The 19,045-nt window shown below is 36.8% G+C and overlaps 1 protein-coding gene across 2 annotated transcripts in view; it reads right to left on the minus strand.

Annotated features, from left to right (window-relative positions):
* Positions 1-18,817, minus strand: part of LOC107031384 (ATP-dependent DNA helicase RecQ-like) — a 29,321-nt gene extending 10,504 nt beyond the window's left edge. The window contains exons 1-10 of one of the 2 annotated variants that reach the window (XM_015232731.2): positions 18,712-18,817; positions 18,449-18,561; positions 18,297-18,372; positions 18,069-18,211; positions 17,417-17,503; positions 15,839-15,922; positions 14,856-15,063; positions 14,305-14,390; positions 13,896-14,127; positions 13,674-13,797 (exon numbers count right to left, since the gene is read on the minus strand). In XM_015232731.2, the coding sequence (XP_015088217.1) occupies positions 13,674-13,797; positions 13,896-14,127; positions 14,305-14,390; positions 14,856-15,063; positions 15,839-15,922; positions 17,417-17,503; positions 18,069-18,211; positions 18,297-18,372; positions 18,449-18,561; positions 18,712-18,735 (1,177 nt within the window). In that variant the 5' untranslated portion in view covers positions 18,736-18,817. Of the gene's footprint in view, positions 1-13,673; positions 13,798-13,895; positions 14,128-14,304; positions 14,391-14,855; positions 15,064-15,838; positions 15,923-17,416; positions 17,504-18,068; positions 18,212-18,296; positions 18,373-18,448; positions 18,562-18,711 lie in introns of those variants that run through there. The other variant, XM_015232732.2, reaches the window with a different exon arrangement.
* Between the last annotated feature and the right edge of the window lie 228 nt (positions 18,818-19,045).

Raw genomic sequence — 19,045 nt, forward strand, 5'->3', positions numbered from 1 at the left:
AAGGTATGGCGAGTATCAATGATAGAAATGTACAAAACATAGAAGGAACCAATGGAGATCAAGCAAGCCCTAGGAAATGTGAAACAGAAGGACAAGGAGATGGATCAGAATAGAGCTAAGTCATTTGTGGGTGGAGAGAGTGAACAGGGGTTTTGCAATGCAGCTAGGGATGTCCAAAATTCTAATGGTAAATTTCTTACCCGATGTTCTAAGCTTGATTTTCTTAGATTTTCGGGGCTGGATTTCAAGGCATGGTGTTATAAGGTGGATCAGTTTTTTGCCATGGATGAAGTTCCATACGATCAGAGAGTGAGTGTAGCTTCTATCCATTTGGATGGTGAAGCTATTGCTTGGCATAGATCATACTTAAAGTCTAGGAACTCAGTTATAGACCCTTCTTGGTATGAGTATGTGTTGGTTGTTAATGAAAGATTTGGGGAGGAATTTGAAGATTCCATGGAAGAAATTAAAAATCTACAACAAATTGAGGATGTTAGAACATATCAGGCTGAGTTTGATAGGTTATTGAATGGGGCTAATTTGTCAAACGAAAATGCTATCAGTTGTTTTCTAGGAGGGTTAAAACATGAGCTCAACAAGGCTGTTAGAATGCAAGCACCCAAAACCTTAATGCAAGTCTACAAGTTAGCTAAGTTGCAGGAAGAGGTTTTTGATGTTCAGGCTAAGTCTTGGGGAATTAGAACTAGCATGAATCAGACTAGTCTTCTCCCTACTCCGACTAGGTTACTAGGTGTACAACAACCTACTTTCTCTAGCACAACTGTCAAGAAACCTTATGAACCAAATGCTAACATGTTCAGTAATGGTAATACGGGTAGAAGGTTATTTATTGACTACTGTTGAGATGGATGAAAAAAGGACTAAAAGACTCTGTTTCTTGTGTGATGAGAAGTATATGCCTGGGCATATTTGTAAATTCAATAAACAGATGGATTTGGTAAGTTTTGGAAGATGGGGAGGTAATCATGGAGGAAGAAGTGTTAGAAGTGGATCAGTGCATGACAATTTCCTTATCAAACAATCAAGAGTAACTGAATATCATGAAAAAAAATCCTTACAGGTGCTTATTGATACAGGTAGTACTCATAATTTCATTGATTAGTCAATGACGAGGAAGTTAGGTTGTAAAGTTTTGCCTATACATGAACAACCAGTAAGTGTTGCTGATGGTAAGAAGGTTCAAATTGCTGTAGTGTGTAAAAATCTAAAGTGGTTACTGCAGGGTACAACTTTTTCTTCTGATTTCCTACTACTACCATTAGGGAATGTTGACATAGTGTTAGGTGCCAGTGGTTAAACACTTTGGGTAGGATTTTATTTGATTTCAGAAATAGAACTACTGAGTTTGTGCACATGGGCAGAAAACATGTTTTAAGGGGAGTTAGTAGCCAGATAAAGACCACCAAGGCCCAATCCTTAAACAAAAAGTTTGTTGAATCAGTTCAGGTAATCATGCTTACCTTGGTGAGAGATGCAACCTCGGATCGGCAATGCAACAGCATACAAGTAACTCAAGGGACTGATATTCATCCCACCTTAACTTTATAATGGCCCAGTAAAAATGCCTCTTTGATATGCCTACTACATTGCCCCCTCATAGAAGCATCTTTGATCACAAAATACCACTCATTGACTCAGCTACTCCTGTTAACAGAAGGCCTTATAGATATCCTGGAATGAAGAAAGATATTATTGAGAAGCTAGTATTGGAAATGCCAGATCAAGATGTGATACAACCTAGTTCTAGTCCCTATGCCTCACCTATAGTCCTTGTTGGGAAGAAAGATGGGAGTTGGAGGCTTTGTGTAGACTATAGAGATCTCAATAAACTACAGTAAAGGACACATTTTCTATCCCTATCATTGAGGATTCGTTAGATGAACTAGGTGGAGCTAAAGTGTTCTCTAAGATTGATCTTAGAGTTGGTTACCACCAATTAAGGATGAAGGAAACAGATACCTATAAGACAACTTTTAAACTCAAGAAGGACACTATAGTTTTCTGATTATGCCATTTGGTCTTACAAATGCACCTTCTTCATTTCAGAGTCTTATGTATGTGTATTTAAACCACTCCTTAGGAGGTTAGTACTGGTCTTTTTTTATGATATTTTGGTGTACAGCAAGGATATGTCAGGTCATGTGCACCATTTACAAGTTGTGTTTGATTTGATGAAGCAACACCAGCTCGAAGTGTGCTTTTGGGGTACCTCAGGTAGAGTACCTAGGTCATTTCATCTGTGCTAAAGGGGTAGCTATTACTCTGCAAATATCAAACAACTGAGAGGGTTTCTTGGTTTAACAAGATATTTTTTTTTGAAACTGTATCATTTGTATTTCACAGAGTACTTAGGTAGTACTGAAAAACCATATTTACAAAAGCAGAATGTAAGTATAATCTATCCAAAAACTGAACCAAATCTAAATGGATCCTAAAACATCTATGATTGACTCAGTTTCATTGGAGTAGACATTTGTACACCAAAAGCAGAACAACAAAATACACTTAAGCTTAACTTCCTGCAGGTTGTTGTTCCTATTCTCAAAACATTTCTCGTTTCTCTCCCTCCATATAGTCCACCAAAAACTAGCAGGGATCATCCGCCATCATTCTCTGTTTGTAGCCCTAACTCCAGCCATCTCCCAACCGAATAGAGTCTCATCAATCTTGCTAGGCATACACCAAGATATGCCTCTGAGATCAAGGAAAATCTGTCACAGTTGCCCATTAAAGTTGCAATGTAAGAAGAGATGTCTCACTGTCTCATTAGCCTTCCCACACAAGGAACATCTATTACATAGAGAGATTCCTCTCTTGGCCACATTATCCAATGTCAAGACTGCCTCCTTGGCTAGTAGCCATGTAAAGCATGCCACTTGTGTGGCACTTTGATCCTCTAGATTTGCTTCCAAGGCCATTTTTAGTCTTGAATGCCACCAGTAATTATCTGTTTGTATCCTTCTTTCACCTTGTAGCTACCTTTGTTGTGCCCCTGCCACCATAAATAATCCTCGCCTGTTTGTATACCTTGAAAACTCTCCAGAACCTTAAACAATTCAAGTATTCTGCGAATTTCCCAGTCATTCAAATTTCTTCTGAAAGTCAGATCCCAGCCTTGTGTCCACATTTCAGCGACAGTCTTCTGTTGGTGTTGAGCCAGTGTAAAGATGTCAGGGAAACGATCTTTGAGGCTCATACCACCCAACCATTTATCAAACCAGAAATTGGTTTTTCTGCCATTTTGTACCTTGACAGTTGAATGGTTACTGAGAAAGGGCCAAAGTATTCGGATGGATTTCCAAAGGCTAATCCCATATGGGGTATTTACCTCTTTGGTTTAACAAGATATTATAGGAGGTTCATTCTGAATTTTGGATCCATTACTAAACCTCTCACTGAATTATTAAAGAATGATAAGTTTATGTGTAATGAGCGTGCTAGTGTAGCTTTTCATGTTCTCAAAGATGCACTAGTGACTGCACCTGTCTTAGCATTACCAGACTATGATAAACCATTCATAATTGAGATTGATGCAAATAGTTCAGGAATTGGTGTTGTCTTGATGCAGCAAGGGCATCCATTTGCCTATATCAATAAGTCCTTGGCACCTAGACATCAGGCTATTATGTGTATATGATAGGGAGTTGTTAGCCATTATATTTGCAATTACTAAGTGGTCTCATTATCTGTTAGAAAGGCATTTCACTGTGATAACTGATCAAAAGGCACTAAAACACCTCCTTGAACAAAGTATTCACACTAATTTTCAGGTCCCTGGTATTTCTAAATTGATGGCCTTTGATTTTACTATTGAATTCAAGAAAAGGACTGACAATAAGGCAATTGATGCCTTGTCAAGAAATCAAAGTGCTGAGTTGTTGGCTATTTTACTTTTAAATTCTAAATGATACACTTTTGGAGAGAATTAGCGTAACATGGACAGTTGATGCTGAGTTGCAAGCTGTTATTCTAAAGTTACAAGCAAGGCCTTGTAAATTCTCTACCTGGATTGGTTCTCAGCTAAGGTGGAAAGGCAGGCTAGTAGTAGGGTCTGATTTGCAGTTAAGTCAAACCATTATTCAGTTGTGGCATTCAACACCATAAGGTGGCCATGCAGGCATGGATGCAACTATTACGAGGCTACAATCCCTTTCTACCGGAAATCATTGGCAGCTGACATTAGGACTTTTATTCAGAAATGTGATATTTGGCGAAGGCATAAGTATGATGCAGCAGCGTACCCTAGACTACTTCAACCATTACCTATTCTTGATGGTGTAAGGATTGATATCGCTTTAGATTTCATTGAAGGTCTTCCTAAATCAAAAAGGAAGGATGTCATTTAAGTAGTAGTGGATAGATCCACCAAGTCTGGTCACTTCATTGCTATTGCACACCCTTACACAAGTAAATTTGTAGCTCAATGTTTTTTGGACAATGTTTTCAAATTGCATGGTATGCCAGCTTCAATAGTAAGTGACACGGGTCAGGGATCCCATTTTCTTGAGTTCTTTTTGGCAAGAGTATTTACATTACGGGGGGTCTTAATACATAAATCGACAGCATACCATACCATCCCCAAACTGATGATCAAACAACAGAACCTTGTAGACATATTTGAGAAGTTTTTGCTCTGATAGTCCTCATACTTGGGCTACTCAACTCAGTGTTACAAAAGGCGAGCGCCTCCTCGCCTTTGGCGAGAGGCGAGGCGAGGCGATGGGTCCTCGCCATTCTCTACTGAGGCGAGGCGAGATCAAAATGGCGAGGTATGACGAGGTGTGGCGACACAATGGCGACAGAAACCGCGCCGCCTTTTTAATTAAAAATATTTGACTTAACAATATTAGTCAAAATTAGGGTTTTTTTATACTTTTGAAATTTCTGCTTTCTCCATCGCTACTCTCTCACTCGATTGACTCTCTTCTCGGCTTCTCCATCGATGTCTCTTCTCCCTTGCTCTCTTCTCCAGTTCTCTTCTCGGCTTCTCCATCGCTGTCGGCTTCTCCATCGCTGAATATTTGCTAATATGTGTTATTGCTATTAAGATTTTGGATAAAATATGCAATTAAATATTTTAAATTTTTGGTATTAATTGGCGCCTTTATTCAAAAAGACAAGCGCCTCGCCGCTCGCCTCGCCGCGTGGCAAGGCAGGCCCTTGTCGCCTTTTGTCGCCTCTCGCCGTCCACAACACTGACTCAACTACCACTTGTTGAATGGTGGTACGACACTACATACCAGTCTACTTCGAAATGAACACCTTTTAAAGTTCTGTATGGTCAAAAACCACCAGTACACTTGCCTTACTTAGCTGGTGAGTCTTCTAGTGACACGGTTGAAAGATCCCTGGAGGTACAAACTACAAAGGTTGTGATAGCACTTCTCAAGTTCCATTTAGCTAGAGCACAAGAAAGCATGAGAGATAAAGCTAACAAACACAGGTTTTATAGGCAATTTATGGAGGGAGAGTGGGTTTACTTGAAGTTACAACCTTAACACACAGATTTCAGTGCCTTCTAGGCCTTTCAACAAGCTTGCTGCAAAGTATTTTGGTCCTTAATCTTTTCTAGAGTTGGTGCAGTAGCTTACAAGTTGCTTTTACCTGTTGATGTCCATATTCATCTTGTGTTTCATGTTTCCCAGCTTAAAAAAGTGTTATGAGGTGCCTACAGTCATTAATCATCCCCCTATTTTACATCTTTCAAGTCCTTATTGTCCCATTCCTGAGTCGATATTGGAGAGAAGGATGGTCAAAAAGGGTAATAAGGTTGTGTGTCAAGTCTTGGTTCAATGGTCTGGCTCGAATGCTTCTCAGGCTACTTCGGAGTTCCTATATGAGCTGCAGCACAGGTTCCTGCATTTCACCATTGAGGACAAGGGTGGTTTCCATTGGGGGTATTGATACAATGCTTAGATGATTAGGAATATTAAAAAGTAGTTACTACTGTTTATTAGTCACAAAAATAATTACTACTATTCACTGTTTGTTAAAATTTGTTAGAGCAGTTATTTCATTAGCTTGTAGCTTTAGCTTCCAATTCAATTCTATAAATAGAGATGTAATACAATTATTCAAGACATTGAATGATATATGATAATTCTCTTTTTTCTCTTTTATTTTGTTCTTTCTTAGCTTCTATCTCGAAATTTCCCTGATATAACTATCTTCTTCTTCGAAGTTCATCCTCCTAGTTGATATTATCCTTTCGATTACTAGTAACTGGATCACTACCCTGTGAAAGAAGTTTATATTTGTATCTCTTCCTCCAACAACAACCACCTCAACTTCTGTCCCCAACTAGTTTCATGGGCAAACATCAAAAGGTTATGTCCCTTTTCAAACCCTTTTTCCTATCTCTCCATATCCTTAACTCTTTCCCCTACTCCACTTTTATAATTTCCCCACCTTATTCATGATTTCCCTCATTTTCACTTCTACCCTTCCAAACACCTTTTTGTTCCACACTTTAAATTGTTTTGTTCAACTTTTTAACTAAGCCTGAATGACGTATTCCCCACGTTTTTGTAGTTGTTCCATCATCCCACCATGTTTTCATCAAAATCCATGTTATCAAATCTGATAGGAGTTCTAATGTTTCATCCTCCTCCTCTGTCCAAGAAAATGGATGAGTGATTCAACGTCAACCTCAAAAGGATAGTTTGGATCACACTTGGAGCCAACTCCTCTCATCAGGTCGACACCAAAAAGCTATTGAGCCTCGATCTAGAAGTTGAGTCTCCAACCTGACCCAAGTGAATCTATAAGACTTGTTAAGGTAAGACAATAGTTATCAATACTCTTATAACTCCTTCATTTCCCTAGATACGATACACCCCACCCTCTCCTCCAGGAATCTAATGGTATTAAGATTCTACCTAGTACCAAGTGAAATTAAAAGTGTGCATAAGCGCAAAAGTGAGGCGCAAATACACTTTGCCGCTTGGCATGACCTAAGGCGAGGCTCGTGTCAATAGGCCCTTCTAATATTTTTTTAAAAACATCAGTTTAAAAAGGGGGTCTTTTAAAATTATAATAAAAAGTCTGTCCAGTTCCCTACTGCAATTAAGGGGAGGTCACAGTGTTTCTAAAAGACAAAAAAAAGAAGATGAAGAATTATAAGAAGACAAGAGCAATTGAAGGCTTGAAGCACCAAAAAAGAGATCTGATTCTTCTTCTGCTGGCAGAACAAGCAGCAAGCAAGGTTTCTTCTTTCTCTTATCTCTTCTGACTTTTTACTGATTTCATAAATTATTGATGCTGAACATTCAATAATTCATACTCCTTTATATCTTTGTAGAAAATTTAAAAATCAATGGAAATATGGGACACTTCTCCTTGTTTAATGACTTATGATGTCTTAATTTAATAATGATCAATGAAATTTAACACATGTAAGAGCATAATAACAAAAATAACTTTCTTAGAAGCCATATAGTCATAGTGGTGGACCCCATATATATGTAATTGTATTTCATTATTTGCTGAGTTATAATTGCATGCAAAGTTCTTTAAATACATAAAATCCCCCCTGAACTTTGCAGCAAAACTCGCTTTAGTACTTTAACTTTACGGGTAATTATTTGCCCCCTAATCTTGTTGCAAATGAATTAAATAGCACCTTACATATACAATAACAATTTCATATACATGGATGAAGTGCACGCGCTCCACCTAAGTGACACCTCAGTGCCACATCGATGACACGTCAAATAATTAAATTTTTTTTTACTTCTCCACATCTTTTAAAAAAATTATTTTTCACTCTTCACCCGCCTCTTCATTTCATTTGGGTCAATTTCGTAAGATCCAAAATTTCATATTGATTGATTCATTTTATTTTTCATTGCTTTGTAATTATTTACTATTACTTCCATCAATACTTATATCAGTCACCATACTTTTTTTCCCCAACTAGATGAAACTATCAATTCATATTAACAATGGCGATTTTAAATTTATGTGCTAATTTTTTAGATTTGTTGTTGCTTTACTTATTTCACTTCTTTATGCATATTCAGGTATAGATTAAGTAACGTTATAGTTAGATGAATAATTATTTTGTTAAGGAAAATCAAATCTCAAAAGTAAAGGATAAAGAATATTATGTGGGTCTTGAATGTGATTTTCTTTTTTTGTATAGCCAAAAAATGTATAGAATGTAGAGTTTGATGAAGGAGAAAAAGGATGGGTCGATGGTGGGGTAGGATGCAGTGGGACTTGGGAGTTTCAAGAAGAAGAAACAAGCAAGGATGTGGAGGTTTTGAGAAAGGGGTGGAGGGGTTTGAAGAAGAAGAAGAATGGGGTAGGTGGGTTTTTGTTTTTTGTTTTTTGTTTTCATTATAATATAGTGGGACCCTTTTTTTCAAAAAGAAAAAACGTACGCGCATTACCTTTTATGCTTTTCTTTTTTTGTCACGTCATCTGTTAAGGTGGTATTAAATTCACTTGAAATGAGTTAATGGGGGTAAATAATTACCCTTAAAGTTAAAGTGCCAAAGTGAGTTATGCGGACAAGTTCAGGGGGGATTTTATGTATTTTCCCTATTTTTTTTTGTTTCAGCTTAAAAATAACAAAAACATGTCCAGTGTCCCCTTTTTTTTGTTCTTGTTGTGTATTATTATTCATTATTTAGAAATTATAACTACTATATTATAACTTCTTTTTTTCAGAAGTAGAAATGGCAGAGGACTTGTCTAAAGGCAATAGAAGGGATTCTGGTTGGAAATATAACTACTTGAAGGACCCTGATGACACACATGAGTCACACGCAATTTTTGTGGAAAAAAAACCACGGGTGGAATTAATCGAGCAAAACAACATTTAATCGGGAACTTTAGGAATGTAGTGAAGTGTAAAAAATGCCCAGAGGAGGTTAGAGAGGAACTGAAAAATTACATGGAGGAGAAAAAATTAAGAAAGGAAGTCCACACTAACGAGTTTCCCGAATTTGATGAGTTTAAATATCAAGACAATGTTGGTGGAGAAGATGATGTCCAAGAGATCAATCATAAGGAAAGAGGCGGAGGAAGCTTTCCTAGTGGCTCTAATAAGAAACTGCCCAAAGGAAAGGGACCTATGGATATATTTCTACAAAAGCGTGGAACACTTAGGCAAACAAATATCAAAGACTCATGTGATAAAGAAGCAAGAGCAATGACGATTCAAAAATTAGCTCGCTTCTTTTATGATAATGGGATCCCATTCAATGTAGCTCCCTCGAAAAGTTTCAAGGAAGCAATTGAGGCAGTAGGAAGGTATGGTCCAAACTTGAAGCCTCCAAGCTACCATGAATTAAGAGTTCCATACTTAGGAAGGAAGTTGAGTTGACCAATGAGATTATAAACAAACATAGAGAAAAATGGGTGAAGTATGGAACTTCCATTATGGTAGATGGTTGGACAAATAGAAAATACAGAATTTTGATAAACTTTTTGGTGAATTCTCTACATGGAACAATGTTTAGTGAGTCGATAGATGCTTCCTCACTTGTTAAGACGCTGAGAAGTTATATGAATTGCTTGATAGATATGTGGAATGTGTCGGAGAACAGAATGTGGTTCAAATTGTAAGTGATAATGGTAGCAACTTTGTATTGGCTGGTAAGGATTAATTGCTTTAAAAATTTAAGTTTTATGTTTTACTTTCTAATATCGATCAAAGAATTGATTTCTAAATTTAAACATATCTATTTCCCCTTTCTTTTTCTATAGGTCAACTGTTACAGGGAAAAAGACCAAACGTATTTTGAATGTTATGTACAGCTCATTGTGTAGATCATATGTTAGAAGACATAGGAAGATTTCTATCATCAAGAAGGCCCTCCAAAAAGCAATTGCCCTTGTCGGTTTCATTTATGGACACTCAGGTATCTTAAATATGATGAGAGATTTCACTAAAAATAATGAGTTGGTGAAATGTGGGATTACTTGATTTGCAACGAGTTACCTGACTTTGCAACGGTTGCAATGTCAAAAAACAAATCTGCGAGCAATGTTTACATCTGATAAATGGGTGATTAGTAGGTAGGCTAAGTTACCAAGGAGGAAAAGTGCAAAACATACTGACTTGACGGCAACATTCTGGAGTCAGGTTTCTAATATTTTGAAGATAATGGGGCCTCTTGTTAAGTGTTGCGATTAGCTGATAATAAGAAAAAACCTACCATGGGGTACATTTATGAAGCCATGGATAGAGCTAATGAGGCTATTGCAAAGGAATTTGAAGGGAATGCTGCAAAATATAAAGATATCTTTAAGATTATTGATGAAAGATGGCAATGCCAATTGCATCATCCATTACATCTTGCTGGACATTATTTAAATCCAGAGTTCTTCGCTCAAAATCCAGCTATTGAGAATTGTCCGAAATTAAACAAATGGGTTGTATGAGTTTCAAAAAAAAACAAATGGGTTGTATGGTTGTATTGAAAAATTGGTTACAAACAATGAAGTACAAGACAAGATCATATCACAGATACCATTGTACACAAGAGCTGAACAACAATTTGGCCTTCCTATTGCAAAAAGAGCTAGAACGAAAAGAACTACTGGTAAGTGAATATAATAACATTAAAATTCTTAATTATTTAGTTTATGTTTAAAAGTTTACTTAATACTTCTTACCTAGTATTTAGGTAATATCTTATACATAATGATGTCTACATAACACTTTTTACAGTTGAATGGTGGAATTTATATGGTAATTCAGCTCCCAATCTCCAAAAATTAGCCATTAGAATTTTTGGTTTAACGGCTAGTTCTGCTGGATGTGAGCGTAAGTGGAGTGTGTTTGAGCATGTTAGTACTAAGTCCTCGTAGTGGTATACATCATATCTATTAGACTAATTTACTAACACTACCCAATACAACAGATCCACACCAAAAAAAGAAGCAGATTGGAGCATCATAGATTGAATGATCTAGTGTATGTTAAGTATGATCATGCTTTCAAAGCTTGTTATGACTTGCGGAATGTCATTGATCCAATCTCGTTGGATAACATTAATCATAGTAATAAATGGTTGGTTGGAAGATGGGTACTAATATGGAAGCAAAAGATGAATTGGTGTTTGGTGATGACAACTTAACTTGGGGTGATGAATCACAAAAGCAGTGAGGATGTGTTGACATACACAAGGCGACAATAGAGACAGTCTAAAGTTATCACAACTAATGCCTCAAGCTCCCGAGCTCCACGTGTTGACACAGAAATGAGGTTGATTCAGATGAGTTAGGGAAAGAAGAGATTGAAGGCTATAAATCTATTGATAGTGATGCCAATGAGAATCACTCTATTGAAGAAGATGATATGGAAGAATATTAATTTAGTGATTAGAAGTAGAATATATAAGCAACATATGTTATGATAAACCAATCTTCAATATACGCACTATATATTTACTATTTTTGTGTCTATTATGTTCTATAAGTATTATATATATGTATATAATTTTTTAATTTTAAAAAAAAAATTCTTCATAGTGCGCTTTTTTTAGTGAAGCCCACGCTTTTAGTGCGCTCTACGCTTTAAGCTCCATCAGGGCTTTAGCACTTTTTTTGCGTTTTTCGCTTTTGACAACACTGCTAGTACCCATGAAATATTCCAACTACCATCTTACCAAAAAGCCAACTTGGACCCCTCCCATGCAGGGCCATAAACTCCCCAAAACCCCATATACTATCTCATTCCCGATATAATAAGTCTTGCCACTAACATAAACTCATTTTTATTCATCTTAATCCTCACTTTCTTCCTTTCATCATAAAGTTACATGACTCCCAAGCATTCCCTCGAGCTGATATTTTACCCACCTACCCCCTACCGCCTTAACGCTTCTCACAATACTACCTGAAACCATCTTTATTTTTGTCTCTTAAAACAAATTAAGTTTGTCCACCATGCTCTAATCTCCTCCTTGATGATGGCCCTTTACTCTGGTCATTCATTCTTCTCACATGCCTACTAATGATCTTACTATCCATCAACATTTATTGTATCTTCCCCCTACTACCCTCTTTCATCGCATACAACACTCTTGTAAAGGTGTTGGAGACAACATCGACTTTGAAAACTAAGGATCTCTCACTTCCCATACCATGGGGGCCTTTATCCTAAACTGGAAGGAAAACAACTTGCCTTAATCATCGTAGATCTCGCTAGAGAAGATCTAACAAAAATTGAGGTCGAACAAACCTTGTCCACAAACTTTGTGTGGTTCTAACCTTTACTCAATCTATTCCAACTCCCACCCATCCCACACTTGAGATTCAAAGTGTGCTTGGATTGCTATTCCAACCAACCAATGCAACAAAAACGTCAGAGAATCGAAAAAGTTTCTTTTCACTCTTTTGCCCCTATAAAAGTACTATTGCCCTAGTATTGAGCTTGTGAGACGATTCTGAGCTAGGAGATAGCCTTTTCATTGAATTTTGATCTGTTACTAGCATCGGAACAAGAGATTTGCATCGATTATTCCTATTTTTAGAGGCCCCTTTATTCAAGCATGTTGGTAGTCAGTCCTTCATAATTTAACCTTACTAAACAAAGTGGATTGATGAATTGGTCTAAATTCCTCCGCCAAACCGGTCCACTAACCTAAGGGCATATAGGTCTTATCATTCTCTCGCTTCTCTTTGTAGTCTTGACAAATTTGGACCCCTCATCATCCAGCATGTTAATTTCACCCATCTACTACCATTTCACCATTTTTCTCTACTAGGAACTTTTGCCCCCATAATCCCAGGTCTTTTTACCTTCTCCCCCTCTCTCTTCTCCTCCCTCATTCCTTCTCTTACACTTATCTGCGCTAGACTTTCAAGGTTAAATTTTAGTGTTAACCAAACCCTTAAATAAAATCACCCCTCTCCACTACCATAGACACTAAATCTTCCCCCCACCCCCACCCCTCTAACATACACCTTTACTCTACCATTATCCGCTTGGTTATAGTAAAGATCAATGAAACCTCCACATATATTCCCAGCTTTTTTGAACAATTCATAACAGTAATACCACAACTGTCGGTATTCCGGCAACATTTATGACCATGAAATCTTCCTTTTTTCTTTGTTCTTCACATCTTTTTATCTCCCATCTTTCCAATCAAATAGTTATCGCTCATCCATCTCACAAACTTACCCAGTACACTCATAACTTTTGCCTCAAAAGCAAATTGATACGAAAATATGTCATCCTCCATAGGTGACATTTTCAACCCTGATGACCCTTCCAAGCCTCCACTGGTCAGTCAGTTACTAGCTCTAATGATCTCATCTTCTTCTCAAAAGTCCCAATCAAACAGGTTCAGAGATACTCCGTCCTTGCCAGTAACTGATGATTTGATTGTTTAAAAATGAGTTTAAGCTCATTGTCCACTCTCTTCCATCCCCCCTATAAAGACAGTCATCCAATCAGAGTCTCCTTGTTTGAACGAAAGTTTAGTCTTCTTCCCTCTAAAGAGAACTAGGAGTAGCCATTTTTTTACTTTTCTCGGACCTTCATATATAAGACATGTCACTAACAGATAACTACTCTAGATCTTTTGTTGGTAACAAATAATAATGGAACTAAAAAATGAAATCAAACAGAAAAATCTAGAAAAGATAAGACAAATGTTCCCAGGAGAGAAGAGATTCTATAGAGATAATACCACAATCATCATGGGCATACTCATCTGCAAAGTAATCCAACAAATATTTTCTTCTACAAGTTGACAGCATGCAGTAATGTTGTGCAGCAGAAAATGCTTCCGTAATAGCTTTTCTTTGAGATGCCTGGCCATAAGTCACAAGTATACCAGGATGTATAATAGCGGTAAAGAGACAAATGCAAGAATACAGTCCTTTTGAACAGGGATGATAGAGTAACATACTGAACGAGCTTCTGCAGAGTAGAAATCAGCTTTTGCAAAGTCACTTCTTGTGAAGTAAAGCCAGCAAGCTGAAGGAACGCCATCTCTGCCGCATCGTCCACTTTCCTGGTAGTAAGACTCCAGACTCTTTGGGCAGCCGTAGTGTATCACATACCTTACGTTTGGTTTATCTATACCCATGCCAAAAGCAACAGTTGCAACCATGACATAGAATTCATCTCTGATAAATGACCTGCAATAAGAATTGTAGCCTATACTTCACCCATGACCAAACACTAATGACTCCGGAAAAAAAATAAGAATAGCTAAAGAAAGCAGATAAATTGGTTTCTGCGGTAGACTTAGGAAGGCCAATTAATCGCCCATACTAGCTTCGAAAGCAAAAGAGCTGAATGAAGAATGATGAAACCTATGAGCCTCCTCACGTGCTTTATTAGCCATTTGACCATGGTAGATACCAGCTTTGATTCCTGCCTCAAGAAGTGATTTGAAGATCTACAAAAACCATGATAATGGTAAATAGGTCATAGCAGCATTGAGTCACTAGTAAAGCATCATGCACTGTTATGATATCATAAGAACAGCAACAGATCCAATGACTTGACACTATTATGCAACAAGAAGGATCAACAGTCTGTCGAAATTATGAACTCTATCAGAACCTAGCAGGCTAGCACATGGAGAAACAGAGTAAAGAATAAATGGAACTACTAGGAGGAGAAAAACGTTCAGCATTTTCTCAAGTGAAACAAACTGTAAGTACCAAGCAAGCCAAACTTCATGCATCTAACCACAAACCTTGAAAAAAGACATTGAAGACTAATACTTTGAACATTTCTACTCATTAAGAGATGTAATCAAAGCACGTCCACTGGAAACATATCATACTAGAATGCTAAGAATGTCCCAAGTTGGCAAAACAGAGATCATAGTTTTAACATGGCAGAGATAAAATGTGACCTCTTCAGTGTCTTTGACAGTTGTACAATATACTATTGTTGAATTTGCATTATCTACATATTTAGAGATCTCCTCCACCAGCTGATCAACAAATTGAGAACTACGACTAAAAGATTTGACTCCGTAAAAAAGATTTTTGCGATCAAATGAGCCAATAGCAACATGATGGTCTTTCATCAGCAAGGAGTTCATAATGTCACTCCGAACTCTGAAAATAAAGAAAAGAAATGATTATTCATCCAAAGGTTCAACGAGCCAAATGAGAGAAGAAAAATTAAGAAATACAAAGTGGTGTGTGAGCTTATATATACTGGTCCAACAAAGCTATAGTGCAAGTTCAATATTTTTATTACCCGGTAAATGACACCCCATGCTATGAGAGACGCAATAAATACTTTACAGTGATTAGAAGTGGTGACTAGTTTAACCAAAGGCATAAATAGCATAAACTGATCCAGCTTAACTCATAACAGAAGCATACTACAACAACAATGCTTGAAAATTAGGACTAACAGTCAAGAGACGGCTAACACAATAGAATAGACTGTTAGATCCAAGAGAAGTGAGGTAAGGTGGTATAGTTGAGGCTGATTTCTCAAAGTAAAGCTAGCTAACAGTTGAGCTTGGATATAAATTTTCCTTGTATTACTGGGAACCAGCCAATTCACTTTAGTAAACTTCCCTAAAGTACAGTTGTAGATTACATCAAACACTGAAGACCCAACCAAACAGTAGAAATTAACATATAAAATAGTGTTTGGTAGAAAGTCTACTGTATGGTCCAGACACTAACAAGCAGCAAGGAAAAAAAATTATGAGATGGACCGAGATTGCAGAGAAGAAACTACATCCAATTAGATATCCTGTCAACCTTGTTTCTGAAGCAGAACATGACCCAAAAATCAATAGAAAAGAAGAAATCGGGGAAGTTATGGAAAAGAACACTAAGAGAAAAAAGTTACAGAACTTGAAAAAGTATTTACTTTTCTGTAGCAGTTGCTGTCAAGCCAACAAATGGAACATTCAAAAGAACATTACGCAGCTTGTCCAATTGCTTATATTCAACCCTGCAAAGGAGAAAAGCAAGTTTCTTTAGACAATAGGTAAAACGTAAAAGAGAAAAGAGATATTATAATTCTTACGATCTCTCCTCCAAATAGATCCCATCGATTTCATAGCAGAACTTATCTCTTCTGGAGGTTCTCTTGAGACAACCATGCTTGATGAGACACCATCCAAGAGAAACAAGTCGCTTTCAAAAGATGTTTCAGATTTCCAGAACTTCCTCTACCTTGCTGCATTGTACTGTCCATCCCTTTGTAAGAGCTAGGCTGCATGTCGTAACAGTAAACATCCCTATCCTTGTGCCTTCCACCCTAGAATCTCGCTCTATTCTAGAGAATTAAAAGACTGCTACTTTCAAGCACCCAGTAGTTCAATTTTATTCTCAACCTCACATCCTATCCCTTGACATTGCACCGAGATAAATTTGAATTACTATGAAGCTGAGGAAATTGCTTCTTCCTGGGGATCTGCTCTATCCAGTTGTCAACAAAGAAGGATATTTCTTCTGTCATCTATCCACACAGCAATTGCTTCTTGCTGGTAACTTTATATAAATGTTACTTTTACTGATCAAAAAAGAAAAACATATATCCTTCTACCGTTTCCAATTTAAAAACCCGCTCTTTCCTCAAAATCTAGTGACATAACCATATGATTTTCCAGCAACCCACCCATAAGTTCTTGCACTGCTTTGGTACACCGTACACCATTCCCCTAGTGATCCTTATTTCTTTATCAAACATATCCACAAGGAATTCCCCTATTTACTGAACCTTCAAAGACACTTCTTTAGGAAGCATCTGTTTTGGGTACTAATTAGATCCTTCTTTTAACACAGGAGGGACCTTTCCATTCTTTATCCGCAGTCTTCCTTAATCTTGAACCGATTGTAGTAATTCCCTATTTCATCAAATGGTAATTTTTCACTTTGCTAGGTATCATTTCATCACATAGCACTCCACCAACACTGCTGCAATTTAAGTAATTAAATTTCAATGCTATGTATTACAACTTCACTCTTCATCAATCATTTGGTTCTCCCGTCAAACAGAGTCCACATGTTAGCATTGTATACATTTAGGTACTTTTCCTATTTCACTTCACCTTCATTTGTAGGGGACTACTTCCAATTTTATGAATTATTTCTACCTCTCATAAAATCATTATACTCTAGAGTGGTTCTCCATATGGTGAGAAAAAAAATGAACATTTAACCAAGAACAAAAATGGGTACCAAGGTATTTAACTACAATTGTTTCCCATTTCTTAGCTAGGAAAAACTGTACAACTAAAAAAATATAATCTTCTTGAGCTTTATTTATCTTCAGCCACTGCTTTTCATATCTCTAAATTGAGAATTTTTTTGAAGCAGCAAACCATACACAGGCAAGATACTCAAATAATACTTCTACTGAAGTCCTTGCCAAATGGACCAGAGAATCCATGAAAAATTCAAAATGTCAAAATATTAGGATAATGTGGTAAAAGGGTCTAACCTGAAATCATGACCCCATTCTGAGATGCAGTGTGCTTCATCAACAGCCAAGAGACACATCCCTGCTTTCAACAATCTTGACCAGAAACTGCAGCACGTTTTGCGAAAAGCATATGTATAGTTAAATATGCTAAACTCATTGGAAAAAACATCTTAAAGATTCTTAACATGAAAATCATCATTATTTCCAAGTAAAAACATTGATAAGTGAATGACGGAAAACAATAAAAGCAACAACAGCAAAAATAGTTCACAACAATAGTCAGTGGAAACCTTAACTTAACTGTTAACTGAAAAGTTACAGTAATTTTCCACATGAGCCAAATAGGTACATCTAAAGACTGAAATAAGATTCATGCAAAAAGGTGAAGATGAAACTGAAGGCATCCATCAAAAATATTGGAGCCTAACAAGTTATACAGAAAAATCCTCTTGCCCACAACTTGATATGAAAACTCACATCTGGAGTGAAACTAATCTAAAAACTTGTAGAGAGAAATCATGTATCTCGATGAATTTCTACAGGAAATATATTATCTGAATCACTGGATATTTGACAAGGCTACAGAAGTAATAAGAATATATAAGTATTATTTCCCTATTGGTATTCAAGGAGCTTTTTCACTTAGAGACCGTCTTTCCAGATTACACACCTGATAGGAAGAGCACAAGCCTTTTCTGGAGTCATATAGAGAATATCATAGTGACCCAACTCAGCATTGGACTGCACCCCACGATCAGTCTGAGCACTTGAAAGATAGTCAACTTTAATGCCCCTCTGTTTTAATGTCATGACCTACAACAGGACATTATATCTTTTCAGAAAATATATATATATATATATATATATATTATGCTATGAGCAATACAAAGTATTTTACCTGATCTTGCATCAAAGAGATGAGTGGACTTATAACAACAGCAACCTTTCCGGCTATCAGTGGGGGAATCTGATAGCTTAAACAAAAAATTCAAGCAAAATGTTGTGAATAGTTTCTAAAATATTGACCAAAAAAAAAAAGTTGAAGCTTACCACAATGATTTGCCACTACCGGTGGCCATTATAACCAAACAGTCTTTTCCATCTAAAATCTTCTCTATAATTTCCTTTTGATAAGGTCGAAACTCAGTGTATCCAAAATATTTCTAAAACCATATGAAACCAAAATGTCATCAAAACAAAGGCAGAAATACTAATAACAAAATACATGTGCTGTGGGTTGAACAAAAAAAAAACTTTAAACTTAAATCAGGAAATCAAAAGATAGGTTAATGAAGGGAAAAAATGAAGAAAACCTTAAGTGTAGACTTCATGTCCATTATCAAGAGGAGCGAATCGCCGTGAACGTTTTTTACTTTACGGCTAAGAGGTAGTAAATGGTTTATAAGGTTTTAAAATAAATGGGCTGTGAGTATTGTGTGTAGATAATAATTATATGATTAATAATTAAGGATTTTGAAGTTCTCCTCAAGTTTATAAATTGATAGTTCGGTCCATTGAATTAAATGAAGGGTAAATTGACTAATCTAATTTAACCAATTTTGATGGGAATTAAAATTGGGGGAAGCCACCAGCAAGCTGTATTAAAAAGGGAAATAAACTATTTTCCCCCCTTTCTCGTCATATTTT

Source organism: Solanum pennellii, chromosome 9 (genome assembly GCF_001406875.1).
Source record: "Solanum pennellii chromosome 9, SPENNV200".
Classification (NCBI taxonomy): domain Eukaryota; kingdom Viridiplantae; phylum Streptophyta; class Magnoliopsida; order Solanales; family Solanaceae; genus Solanum; species Solanum pennellii.